General features: G+C 40.4%; 1 protein-coding gene across 5 annotated transcripts in view; it reads left to right on the top strand.

Moving 5' to 3' along the window:
- Window positions 1–14444, top strand: part of NAPEPLD (N-acyl phosphatidylethanolamine phospholipase D) — a 44756-nt gene that overhangs the window by 19216 nt on the left and 11096 nt on the right. For all 5 annotated transcript variants that reach the window (XM_007532685.3, XM_016192364.2, XM_060196361.1 and 2 more), the window contains exon 3: window positions 7136–7782. In XM_007532685.3, the coding sequence (XP_007532747.1) occupies window positions 7136–7782 (647 nt within the window). The remainder of the gene's footprint in view (window positions 1–7135; window positions 7783–14444) is intronic.

Below are 14444 nucleotides of genomic sequence, written 5' to 3'. Positions count from 1 at the left end.
GAGAGATACCTCCAGCACTGCTTCATTGCTTGTGAAGTGTAAGTGGGGACTGGGGGGGCGTTGAACCTGGGTCCTTTTGTTTGGTAACATGTATGTTCAAAAGTGTGTCACCACCATCCAGCCCCTAAAATCAAATATATATATTTCAGGTACTGTGACTTTACTGTTGAGATGGATGAAGGAAAATACAGATAATTTCTATTCAACCATTTGAACCTGTCTTTTATTTTAATATTTATTTATTCCCTTTTGTTGCCCTTGTTGTTTTATTGTTGTAGTTATTATTGATGTCGTCATTGTTGGATAGGACAGAGAGAAATGGAGAGAGTAGGGGAAGACAGTGGGAGAGAAAGACAGACACCTACAGACCTGCTTCACTGCCTGTGAAGCGACTCCCCTGCAGGTGGGAAGCCAGGGGCTTAAACCGGGATCCTTAAGCCGGTCCTTGCACATTGCGCCATGCGTGCTTAATTCGCTGCGCTACCACCCGACTCCCATTTCTTGCATTTTTAACTGTATTGTAAACCATAGGTAAAGTATTGTACAGCAGTTTCCTAGAGCCTACTCATCTCGTTTAAGTGAAACTTTTCTTTAAAACTCACCTCAGCTTGGTTTAATTATCTGTAAAATGGCAGTAATATCTGTTTCACAAAGCTAGATGACATTATGGACACAAGGCACTTGACAGAGTAGTGGCTGAATAAATACTAGGACTTTGCCACTCCCAAGAAAAGTAAAACATTAACCAGTGTATTGGTTACTTATGAACTTAGGGATTTTCCTACTTGCAACTTATAAAGAAGGATGACCAGCCAAGAAAAATCTTGACCTAGTAAAGAAAATGCCATTATTTTGCCATGTGTGTTTAACTGCTGCATTACCACCCGACCCCCAAAATGCCATTATTTTATGAGAGAAGAGTTTAGAGCACCTCATATATAGTGTCTGGGATCAAACCCAGGGCCTAATGCCTTAATGCATTTTATTCACTGAGCCACTTCCTTGCTGCTCAAATGACATTTCAGCTTAAGAATGGAGAGAAAATCCAAGTCTTTATAGAATTCTGTTACAGATATTTTGATGGACTATCTAAATATGATGCTAATTTAATCTTTTGAATGTTTTATGAACATAAGTTTCACATGTTCAAAAACTGTAAGATGATTATCACAATCTGATAATGAGCATATCTACATCCCTCAAATTTCCTGATGTCCTTTGTAATAAATCTTTTATTCTTGCCCATCCGGTCCCCTAAGCTCTACTTGTTTTATAAAAAAATATGTATTAGGACTTGTGTATATGCTTTGTCGTGTATATGACTCATGTTTGAATCTAGCCCCCTCTATGGAAGCTTTCATGCTTTTATATCTTTCCCTCTCTTTTTAAATATATTTTATTTATTTTAATGAGAGATAGATATAGAAACACCAGAGCATTGCACATCGCACATCTTTGGCTTATGGTGGTGCAGGGGACTGAACTTGGGCCCTCCTGAGCCTGTTTCCCCAGCCTCCTTCTCTCTGTCTGAAAAAAAAAATGTGTTAGCTTGGAGCATTGAAGCCCTGGTGAAAACAACAGAAATGTATTAAATGAGATAAAATTTGGTATAAGTCTTGGATGGAGCTTGAATGAATCATGTTAAGTGAGATCAGCCAGAAAGAGAAGGAAGAATATGGGATGATCTCACTCATGGACAGAAGATGAAAAATGGGGCCGGGTGGTGGCACACCTGGTTGAACGCACGTATTACAGTGCACAAGGACCCGGGTTTGAGACCCTAGTCCCCACCTGCAGGGGGAAAGCTTTACGAGCGGTGAAGCAGGGCTGCAGGTGTCTGTCTCTCTCCCTCTCTATCACCCCCCTCCCTCTTGATTTCTGGCTGTCTCTATCCAGTAAATAAAGATAGTAATAAATACAAAAATAAAAAAAAGAAGTTGAAAAATAAGAGCAGAAGGGAAAACACAAAGCAGAACTTGGACTGGAGTTGCTGTATTGCACCAAAGTAAAAGACTCTGGGTGGGGGTGGGTTCAGGTCCTGGAAGACAGAGGAGGACCTTAGTGGGATTTGAATTGTTAGGTGGAAAACTGAGAAATGGCTACACATGTACACACTATTGAATTTTACTTTACTGTTGACTGTAAACCATTAATTCCCCAATAAAGCAATTAAAAATTTTTTTGATGTAAGTATAGTGGTGAGAGGCAGCATGCCTCCTTGAACTATTTTATCTGTAAAATGGAGATAGTTATTAGGTCTATTCCTCAATGTTGTAGCTGGTATTAATTCCAATGAAGGGGACAGAGTCTAGCTCACCAGGTAAGCCATATGCCTTTCTATGTGTTTGGTCCAGGTTCAAGCCCTAGCAGCATAGAGGAGTATCATGGCACAGGGCAGAGCTACAATACTATGGTGTCTCTCCCTCTATGAAAAAAAAAAAATAGAATGAATGAAAATGTCAGCCTGGGAGCTGTGACATTGTACATGTGCAAGGCTCAATTCCACCAAAAAAATCCTAATGAAGCAATTAATACTTTGTGTATTAATTAATTAGAAACACCCCATAAATAGTAGCTGTTATTTATTATGTTAAGGTCAGGTATTTGATATGAAATTCATCATCATTATAGTCACCTGTATGAAGACTCAGAATGAGAAGGACTATTTATTTTTTTCCTTTGTAATATCTTGATATCATAAAGAGTTCTTTATTGTTCACTAATGCTAACTACCAACCTTGATTATTGATCTGAAAATCTACATTCACTTACCCAGTTCATCCAATATGTTTTATCACATTCATGTTGTGTTTCAAAGTGAATGGGCTTCAGAATGATTCCTGTGAATGATTCCAAGTTGAATAGTCATGAGATGCATTGTGTATACATTTAACCACAGTATAGGGCAGAATATCCAGAAGAGCAGAGTGAAAAAAGTGGCATGAAAGTTGAGAGGCCAGAGTGCCTCTAGCCGAGGAGACTCAGGGATGACTCTGTGTGGGGTGTGCAATTTCAGAAAAAGTCTCAAAGGGATGAGAGAGTTTGGAAGACACTGTAATCTGAGAAATAGTATCGGCTCAGGATTCTCAAGCTCAGTTCAGGAGTGGAGAACAGTCTCATTGTAGATAGGACACAGCTGTAGCAGAGTGAACCCCAGCTGGAAAGAGCAATAAAAGAGAAATGGAGCAGTCCAGTGACAGATTTACTGCTGGGAGAAGGAGGGACAGATTTTGTCAAGCAGTAAAGAACCAGTGAAGATTTTTCAGTAGGGGGGGATATTATGCTGTGTTTTTGATTATGGAGTGAAATGACTTGAAGACAATAGGGCAATCAGAATGATGTTGAAGTATCTGGGTGTTCCTTTAGATCTTAACTATACTAACTTTTGAGAAAAACAGGTGAAAATGCAAGGGATTGATATGGTTAGTCTGACTGGTTTTCTTCTTTTGGAATACTTGTTAGAGTGCTTACAATGAACCTCACTAATTCAATCCCCTCAACAATGATGCATAAGTGCAGTTAGTCAATTTTCTTTCTTTTCTTCATCTTTTTTTTTTTTTTTTTTGCCTCCAGGGTTATTGCTGGGGTTCAGTGCCTGCACCATGAATCCACTGCTCCTGGAGACCATTTTTTCCCCCTTTTGTTGCCCTTGTTGTTGTAGCCTTGTTGTGGTTATTATTGTTGTTGATGTCATTCGTTGTTGGATAGGACAAAGAGAAATGGAGAGAGGAGGAGAAGACAGAGAGGGGAAGAGAACGATAGATACCTGTAGATAGGTCTACATCGCTTGTGAAGCGACTCCCCTGCAGGTGGGGAGGCAGGGGCTTGAATCAGTATCCTTACGTGGGTCCTTGTGCCTTGAGCCACTTGTGCTTAACCTGCTGCGCTACCGCCTGACACCCCAATTTTCTCTTTTAAAAAAATATTTTAATGAGAAAGGCAGAGACCTGAGCACTGCTCAGCTCTGGTTTATGGTGGTGCTGGGGATTGAATTTGGGACCTCAGTGTCTCAGGCATGAAAATATTTTCCATAATCATTATAAAAATGAAGGCTTAGAGTGGCTAAGACAAATCTGTGCTGTTTTCCATTGTTCCTTTTGTTTTCCTTTGCCCCCCTTTCTCACATCTATCTTCTCTGCACATTACAGTTTCCTTTGTTCAGGCCTTAATCTCTCATGTCAGTTGTATGACCCACTCCACGTCATTCTTTGCACTCTTAAAAGTGTTTTATCTCAGCTTAAATTGGATCATATTTTACTTAAAAGAAGATGTTTCCTCTCTGTGGGTAGAATATGACATTTGGAGCTCTTGCTGTGTTCTGATTCTTTATATATTCAGTTTGTCCCCAGTCCCCAAATGCTGTGGTCCTGTTTGATTCTGTGCCTGGGGAATTTTCCCATCTGAAATGTTCTTCCTTTCCTTTGAGCCAAAAACTCATCACTTTCCAGGAACTCGTACTAATTACTGTGCCTCTGATGCCTTTGGTGGCTAAACTTTGTTCCTTCCATTGGGCAGTAGTGTTTCCTGTATTTTATTCAATAATGTATCCAATGCTACACCCTTTTAAAATAGATTTGTGTCAACTTATAAAAGGACATTTAGCCGTAAGAAAATGAACACACAAAAGCAAATCAACAATTATAGTAGAAAAACAAAAGAAAGGCAAGAATAAAAGTAGTAGAGAACTACTATCATGTTTTGGATATTGCTTAGCTTTACTTTGAATTTTCTAGTCAAAGGAAAAAGGGAAACACAAATTAATGAGAAGTGAATAAGGCCAGTTGCTTTGCACAAAAGTGCTTTTCCCAAGACAGAATTGAGAAAAATGTTTCTGGGATCAGTGGGAAGGTGAGGAAGGTGGAGAGGTGGTACTAAGTCTTAGTGATAGCCTACACCATGTGCTTGGTAAGATTCCATGAGGCAGCAGCTTCTGAGAGACCTCAATACAGTGTGGCACAATATTAAAGCATAATTCAAAGTTCATAGAGGCAGATTTATAATAGCCAGGATTGTAAATTTAAGCTTCTTATTGGATTAATTTAATCCAAGAATAAAATGTAAAATAACTATTGCACCAAAATAAAGGACTCTGGGATGAGGAATGGGGGTGGGGGGATGCTTTCAGGTCTTGGTGCACAACAGTGGAGGAGGAACTAGGTACGAGGGGGTTAGAATGTCTTGCAGAAAACTGAGAAATTTTACACATGTACCAACAACTGTATTTACTGTCTACTATAAACCATTAATCTCCTTGATAAAAAATTTAAAAAGTGTAAAATAAATATAGGAATAACATTACTTTTCTCATAGTTGTTTTTAGTTCTTGTTTTTAATTAATTTTTAATTTTTATTTATTTTGATTAGATGGAGAAAGAGAAATTGAAGAGGGGAAGATAAAGAAGGGAAGAGACAGAGAGATACTTGTAGCCCTGTTTCACCATTTGTGAAGTTTTCCCCCTGTAGGTGGGGACCTGGGGCTTGAACCTGGGTCCTTGAGCACTGTAATGTCTGCACTTAACCAGGTGAGCCAATGCCTGGCCCCTCATAGTTATTGTTTTCACAACAGTTTACCATCAAAAGTGACCGGCTTCTCTCAGACAAGGGCTCTGTTTTGCTTTGGTTAGAGGAATGGTAAAGAGCCTCAAGTGTTTGAGGAGAACTAATTATAACTGTGATTTTTGCCCAGGAGTCACCACAGTACTATACTGTGAATTCTTTAATTTTTTTTTAGAATTTATTTATTTATTCATGAAAAAGATAGGAGGAGAGAAAGAACCAGTGATCACCCTGGTACATGTGCTGCCGGGGATCGAACTTGAGACCTCATGGTTAAAAATCAAATGCTTAGGGTGGGGGAGATAGCATAATGGTTATGCAAACAGACTCTCATGCCTGAGGCTCCAAAGTCCCAGGTTCAATCCCCCATACCCCTGCTGGGCTAGCGTGGAGGTGCCTCTTCCTGGGCACGTACTCTCTGGGTTGGAGAGAACTCGACCGGAGTCAGCCTGGGCTGCTACTCACTAGTGACGCAGGAGAAATGACTCGAATTCGTGGTGGAGTGGCAATGCAATGTTTTTATTGATCAGAGAGCAACACTTTTAAAGGCCACACCTGGAAGTGACAAGTCGGAAATGGAAATGGCTAGGAAAGGGGTGGAGAAAGGCAAAAGGGCGCTGGGAAGGTAGAAACTTCCTTAGCAACTGTTGTGAGTGTTTTAACTGGTGGGATTAATGATACCCTGGAGGCAGGGAGGGTCTTGAAAGATAGATCAAAGGAATGGAATGGGTGGGGATCTTTCAGCCAAAACAATGATTATGTAGATAGGCCATTGTATCAGGAATGCAGGGTGGAGCAGGGGGAGCCAGCTTAACAATTTCCCGACATACCCCCATAAGCCAGAGCTGAGCAGTGCTCTGGTGTTTCTCTCTGTATCTCTCTCTGTCTGCATCTCTCTCAAAAATTAAATTAAGAACAAAACAAAACAAAAAGAATCAAATGCTTTTTCCACTGTGCCACCTCCTGGACCACTATTCTGAATTTTTTTGTACTCAGAACCATACCTGTGAGAACCTTGGTCTACAACTAGATGGTCATAGGATTCCCTTACTAAGGGACAGTCCTGGTTCTGAGGCAATTTTCAGTAGCTTATGCACCAGCTGAGTGAAATGACAATAACAAAGTGACTCATTCTAGGCTATCTGCTTCTGGCACTTACAGAAAAGAGCCTTAAAAAATGTAACAAATTTGTGAATTGGGAGGTAGAGTTATGGCTAAGGCACCAGACATGCAAGCATGAGGTCCCAAGTTTGATTCACAACATTGCATGTGTCTGAGTGATGCTCTTGTTCTCTCTTATAGATCAATGTTTAAAATGTTAATAAATTTAGCAGTATTCAAAGTCTTTAATATTTGCTCTATTATTCATTTACATTTGGAACCAAGATTTAACACTTACGGAGTCAGATTTAGAAGAATGTATTTTTCAAGAGGAAAACAAAAATAGCAATCTATTGCATGACTTCAGTTCTCCCAAAATAACCTTTCTCTTTTTGGGTCAAAGAATTTATTCTTTGATGACATAATAGTCTAACTCCCTTCCCAGTTTTAACTGCATTTCTTTCTTTTGTATGCACAGGAACTAGAGAAAGAACTCCCAGTGCTTAAGCCATATTTTATCGATGACCCTGAAGAAGCTGGAGTGAGTGAAGCTGGCTTAAGAGTCACATGGCTGGGACATGCCACAGTGATGGTGGAAATGGACGAGCTCATATTTCTGACGGATCCTATCTTTAGTACTCGAGCCTCACCTTGGCAGTACATGGGCCCAAAGCGTTTCCGTCACCCCCCATGCACTATAAGTGAACTTCCCCCCATAGATGCTGTTCTTATCAGCCACAATCACTATGACCATCTGGACTATAATTCTGTCATTGCTTTAAATGAGCGATTTGGTAATGAATTGAGATGGTTTGTACCTTTGGGTCTCCTCGACTGGATGCAAAAATGTGGCTGTGAAAATGTAATTGAGCTGGACTGGTGGGAGGAGAATTGTGTCCCAGGACACGATACAGTTACCTTTGTTTTTACACCTTCTCAGCACTGGTGTAAAAGGACTCTGCTGGATGACAACAAGGTTCTGTGGGGAAGCTGGTCTGTCTTGGGGCCTTGGAATCGATTTTTTTTTGCAGGCGACACTGGTTACTGCCCTGCTTTTGAAGAAATAGGAAAAAGATTTGGGCCATTTGACCTTGCTGCTATTCCCATCGGAGCTTATGGTCCAAGGTAAGTAGACTTCCAAAGAAAACAGTTTTGCTATGTAATCAGTTAACTGAACTTAAAGCAATTATGATCTTCTGATACTGAATACTTATTTATGCCCGTGTGATTCCACCACTCCTGATTTCTTTTTTTTTAACTTAATAGACAGAGGGCAGGGAAAGGAAAATCCTATGAATCATTATTAACAAAACAAATAATAATAGTAATAATAAAGAAGTTTAAAAAATAATAAAACATAGGACAAGGGTGGTAGCGCAGCGGGTTAAGCCCACGCGGTGCAAAGCGCAAGAACCGGGGGAAGGATCCCTATCTGAGCCTCCGGCTCCCCACCTGCCAGGGGAGTCACTTCACAGGCGGTGAAGCAGGTCTGCAGATGTCTATCTTTCCCCTCTCTGTCTTCCCCGCCTCTCTCCATTTCTCTCTGTCCTATCCAACAACATCGACATCAATATCAACAACAATAACTACAACAATAAAGAAGGGCAACAAAAGGGAATAAATAAATATAAAAAAATTAATAAAACACAAAGCAGAAGTTGGACTGGGTTTGGTTTATTGTACCAAAGTAAAAGACTCTGGGGTTGGGGGCATGGTTCAGGAACTGAAACAAGATGGCAGAGGAGGACCTAGAGGGAGTTGAGTTGTTATATGGAAAACCGAGAAATGTAATCTCCCCAATAAAGGAGAAAAAAAAGAGACACTATAGCACTGTGCATCAGCTCCACCTACCGACATGCATGGTGCTCCCATGTGCTGCTGGGACTTAAACTCATGTCTCAGTTATGGTAAACTATGTTTTATGAGGCAAGCTATCTCCTGGCCCCTAACTTTTTTTCCATTTTATTGGAGTTTTAATGGCTTACAGTACAGTTGTTGACACACAGGTTTAATTTCTCACCACCCTGTGTTTGCAGAACATTCTCAACTCGTACTTAGATCCCTTCCCACCATCATGCACGAGGGCCCCTAAACTCCCTCCATCTCTTCCTTTCTCCTCTTTCCTTGGAGCCCTTTACTTTGGAGCAATACACTATACCCAGTTCAGGTTTCACTTTCTGTTTTCCCTTATCTTGTTTCATAAGTTCCACCTAAGAGCAAGATCATCTAGTATTTGACCTCATTATAGCTTATCTCACTTATCACAATTCCTTCAAGGTCCATCCAAGATGAGGCAAAGGAGATGACCTCATCACTTTTAACATTTTTCATTTTAATAGTAGGCTACATATATTGGTTGGAGGTTGATGGGTCAATGCCAGTAAACATTTTAAGATTATCTTAGCCATATCAATCATATAATCAAAAGCAGAAATGCTGTTGTCAAGAAAATAGGACCAAGGTTTAAAGAATTATTATACCTAGTCAGAAGTAATTGTTATCGTTCTGACTAAAGTTAAACTGATTAGCCAGTACTCAAGCCTGAATCTTGTTCACTCTTTTGCATAAGTTATCTTTTTTTTTTTTTTTGTCTCCTTTTGGCCTTTTTTTAGAATATACCCATCTCCAGTTCTATAGTTCTTTTTAAAAAAATTTTAAGATGTTTATTTTCCCTTTTTGGTGTCCTTGTTTTTTTCATCATTGTTGTAGTTGTTGGATAGGACATAGAGAAATGGAGAGAGGAGGGGAAGACAGAGAGGGGGAGAGAAAGACAGACACCTGCAGACCTGCTTCATTGCTTGTGAAGGTGGGGAGCCGGGCTTGAACCAGGATCCTTACGTTGGCCCTTGAGCTTTGCTCCACCTGTGCTTAATCCGCTGTGCTACCACTCAACTCCCAGTTCTATAATTCTTACGCCTGGTAGAGAAAGAGTGAGGAATCAGTCTATAATACCAGTCCCTTTTGATGGTCTTATTTCAGCCAACACTGATGTTATTCTGGTAATAACATTGTTGCATTACTCACCATTTGTCCTCCAACCTTTGCTTACTTATCACATTATCATTTGAAACCAAGGAGATTTATCCACTGCCTATGCTTTCCTTAATAATGTCCTTTTTAAGGAAAAGAGAAGTGATTTCAAAGAACTCAATTAGATTTCTGTCAATTCTGGTTAGTATTTATATGAGAACAACAACAAAAAAAAAAAACGGATAGAAATGAACTAAGGCCTAATTTTAATTTTAAAAGTTTTATTTATTTTATTTTTTTGCCTCCAGGGTTATTGCTGGCACTGAGAATCCACTGTTCCTGGAGGCCATTTTCCCCATTATTTTATAGGATCTGACAGAGAGAAATTGAGAGGGGAGGGAAAGGCCATGAAGCAGCACCCCTGCAGGGGGACAGTGGGGGGCAGCTCAAACCAGGATCCTTGCCTGGGTCCTTGCACTTGGTACTATGTGTGCTTAACCTGGTGTGCTGCTCCCCCCCCCAGTGTTTTATTATTTTAAAAATATTTTATTTATTTTGGATAGGGACAGAGAAGAGGGGGTGAGGGAGTTAAAGAGGGAGAAAGAGTCACCTGCAGCACTGCTTCATCACTTGTAAAGTTTTCCTTCCTGCTAGTGGGGGCATGCGGCTTGAACCTTGAGCTTTGTAATGTGTGCTCAACTGGGTGAGCCACTGCCTGGTCCCCAAACTTTATTCTAAAGCACATGCATAGCACATAGAGAATTATAGATGGAACTGCCTTTTATTTAGGCAGTCCTTGTGCTTAGTACTATGTACGCTTAGCCAGGTGCGCCACTGCCTGGCCCCTGTCTAAGTAATCCTGTGACCAAAGGTACAGATCTTTAATAACACTGATGAACCAAGAGAATCTGTCCTGTCTACAGCCATACCACCCTGAACACATGCGATCTCCTCTGATCTTGGAAGTTAAGCAGGGTTGGGCCTGATTAGTACTTGGAATGGAGAATCTGACCTTAACTCCACTTTTGTTATCTTTAACTTTTAAAATGTACTAAAATGATTTTTTTCTTTATTAATATATCTCCCTTTCCCTCCCTGCACCCCATAAGCCAGAGCTGAACTTGCTCTGGTTAAAAAAGAAGAATGGGAGTCGGGTGGTAGCACAGTGGGTTAAGCACACATAGCGAAAAGCACAAGGACCAGCGTAAGGATCCCGGTTCGAGCCCCCCGGCTCCCCACCTACAGGGGAGTCGCTTCACAAGCGGTGAAGCAGGTCTGCAGGTGTCTGTCTTTCTCTCCCCCTCTCTGTCTTCCCCATCTCTCTCCATTTCTCTCTGTCCTATCCAACAATGACAATATCAATAACAACAATAATAACTATAACAATAAAACAAGGGCAACAAAAAGGAATAAAAAAAAAAGAAAAAAATATATGTGTGTGTGTATTCCTTTTTTGTTTTCTTTTTAATGGTCTAGGTATGTTTACTTTGTTAAAAATTAATACTGGCCTTTTTTTTGCTTTTTAAAAATTTCTGAGTGATTCAGTAATGATTAACAAGATTGTAAGATAATGGGTACAATTCCAGATGATTCCCACCACTATAGTTCCTTGAATACTGGCTTTTAAAATATTTATTTATTTTTTGGATAGGAAGGAGAGAAATTGCAGTAGTAGGAGGAGAAAGACACTTTCAGCACTTTTTTTTTTTTTTTTTTTTTTTTTTTTTTATTTATTTAAATTTTTAATTTAAGAAAGGATTAGTGAACAAAGGCATAAGGTAGGAGGGGTACAACTCCACACAATTCCCACCACCCAATCCCCATAACCCACCCTCTCCCATGATAGCCTTCCCATTCTCTAGCCCTCTGGGAGCATGGACCCAGGGTCGTTGAGGGTTGCAGAAGGTAGAAGGTCTGGCTTCTGTAATTGCTTCCCTGCTGAGCATGGGTGTTGACTGGTCGGTCCATACTCCCAGTCTGCCTCTCTCTTTCCCTAGTAAGGTGTGTCTCTGGGGAAGCTGAGCTCCAGGACACATTGGTGGGGTCCTCAATCCAGGGAAGCCTAGCCAGCATCCTGGTGGCATCTGGAACCTGGTGATTGAAAAGAGAGTTAACATACAAAGCCAATCAATTTGTTGAGCAAACATGGATCCCAAGATTGGAATAGTGGAGAGGAAGTGTTGGGGAGGTACTCACTGCAAACTCTAGTGTAATGCTGCTTTCAGGTATATATTTTGCAGTAGTTTATGGATACGTGTGCACATACGCTCTCTCTCACAGAAACTGGTATATGTCTAGGTTATGGGACTTTGTTAGAAAGTGAACTACCTGAGATGAAATTAGAGTGTACTATAAAAGGAAAGGTCTCACCCGAGTAATGAAGCTGAAGGGTTGTCACTCCACACGTGAAGTCTCTGGATACACTCTGAGGTGAAGCATGTTGAGATGGCAATCGTTGCTTTGGTTAGGTTGTGATCGGCGGATGCAATATTATTTGGTATGGAATGGGAGAAGCATACGGGAAAGTGAGCCCTATCCAAGGGTGCCAGGACTGGGGGAAGTAGGGGCTCTATAGTGAAGATGTGAGGTTCCTGCTGTCTTAGGGTTCAAAAAGACAATCAATAGTTAATATTACCCACACATTATTTGTTAATTGGGTTAACTTTGAAAAGTCCCTTTGTTATGGTTTGCTGTACAGTACCCAGTATCTTGTATATAGCTGTGCTATTGGAAGCTTCTAATCTACTTGGTCTAGGCTTTTGAGAGAGTCCGCATATCAAATACGTAGCCTATCTATTAAAAAGATTCAGTTTGTCTTTTGAGAACCTTTGAGACATACAATTGATTTCCCCCTCTCATATTAATTAACTACTGATTTATATGACTACATTTTGCTAGGAGTGTACATAAACACCATTCCCATCACCAAAGGACCGTGACCCATCCCTCCCGCCCATTCCCACCCCCCACTGGCCCAGGAAGCTACATGTCTACTCCTCACCACTGGGTTTTTACTTTGGTGCCCTACTTACAATTTGATCAGGTCCTGCTTTTAGTTTCCCTTTCAAATCTTCTAAGTCAGCTTCTGTTGATGAGTGGGATCATCCCATACTCATCTTTAACTTTCTGACTTAGTCCACTTAACATAATTCCTTCTAGCTCTGTCCAAGATGGGTCAGAGAAGGTGAGTTCATTGTTCTTGATAGCTGCATAGTATTCCATTGTATATATATACCACAGCTTTCTCAGCCATTCATCTGTTGTTGGGCACCTGGGTTGCTTCCAGGTTTTAGCTATTATGAATTGTGCTGCTATGAACATAGGAGTACACACCTCTTTTTGGTTGGGTGTTATGGAGTCCTTGGGGTATAACCCCAGGAGAGGAATTATTGGGTCATATGGAAGGTCCATGTCTAGCCTTCTGAGGGTTTTCCAGACTGCTCTCCACAGAGGCTGTACCAATTTACATTCCCACCAGCAATGTAAAAGGGTTCCTCTGTCCCCACATCCTCTCCAGCATTTGTTGCTGCTGTCCTTTTTGATGTATGCCATTCTTACAGGAGTGAGGTGGTATCTTAGTGTTGTCTTAATTTGCATTTCTCTGACAATCAGTGACCTAGAGCAGTTTTTCATATGTTTGTTAGCCTTTTGGATCTCCTCTGTGGTGAGTGTTTTGTTCATTTCCTCTGCCCATTTTTGGATGGGGTCATTTGCTTTTTTGTGGCTAAGTTTGCTGAGCTCTTTATATATTTTGGTGATTAGTTTCTTGTCTGATGTCTGGCATGTAAAGATCTTCTCCCATTCTGTGAGGGGTCTCTCTGTTTGTTTAATAGTTTCTTTGGATGTGCAGAAGCTTTTCAATTTGATGTAGTCCCATTGGTTTGTTTCTGCTTTGGTCTTCCTTGCAATTGGGTTTGATTCATCGAAGATATCCTTGAGGTGTAGATGGGAAAGTGTTTTACCAATGTTTTCCTCTAAGTATTTGATTGTTTCTGGTCTGACATCTAGGTCTTTGATCCATTTGGAGTTGATTTTTGTTTCTGGTGAGATAAAGTAGTTCAATTTCATTCTTCTGCATGTTTCAACCCAGTTTTCCCAGCACCATTTATTGAAGAGAGCCTCCTTCTTCCATTTAATCCTTTGGGCCCCCTTATCAAAGATTAGATGCCCATAGGTGTTGGGATTTACTTCTGGGCTTTCAATTCTGTTCCACTGGTCTGTGTGCCTATTTTTGTTCCAGTACCATGCTGTTTTGATGATGATGGCTTTATAATATAGTTTAAGGTCTGGGAGTGTGATGCCTCCATTTCTGTTTCTTTTCCTCAAGATGGTTTTGGCAATTCTAGGTGTTTTCAGGTTCCAGATAAATGATTGTAGTGTTTGTTCTATTCTCTTAAAGAAGCTTGGTGGAACTTTGATGGGTATTGCATTAAATTTGTATATGGCTCTGGGGAGAATGTTCATTTTGATGATATTTATTCTTCCAATCCATGAGCATGGGATATCTTTCCATTTCTTGGTATCAGTTTCTATCTCCTTGAGTAGCGACTCATAGTTTTCAGCATACAAGTCTTTCACTTCTTTGGTCAACTTTATTCCTAGGTATTTGATTGATTTTGCTGAAACAGTGAATGGGAGTGATTTCTGGATGTCTTCTTCTTCAGATTTAGTGTTTGCATAAAGAAATGCCACTGATTTTTGTACATTGATTTTGTAGCCTGATACCTTGCTATATTGCCTAACAACTTCCAGTAATTTTCTACTGGATTCTTTAGGTCTTTCTATGTATACTATCATATCATCTGCAAATAGTGAGA

This window comes from Erinaceus europaeus, chromosome 8, assembly GCF_950295315.1.
Source record: "Erinaceus europaeus chromosome 8, mEriEur2.1, whole genome shotgun sequence".
Classification (NCBI taxonomy): Eukaryota; Metazoa; Chordata; class Mammalia; order Eulipotyphla; family Erinaceidae; genus Erinaceus; species Erinaceus europaeus.
The sequence above is the reverse complement of the archived record's forward strand: the minus strand, read 5'-3'. Positions and strand labels throughout refer to the sequence as shown.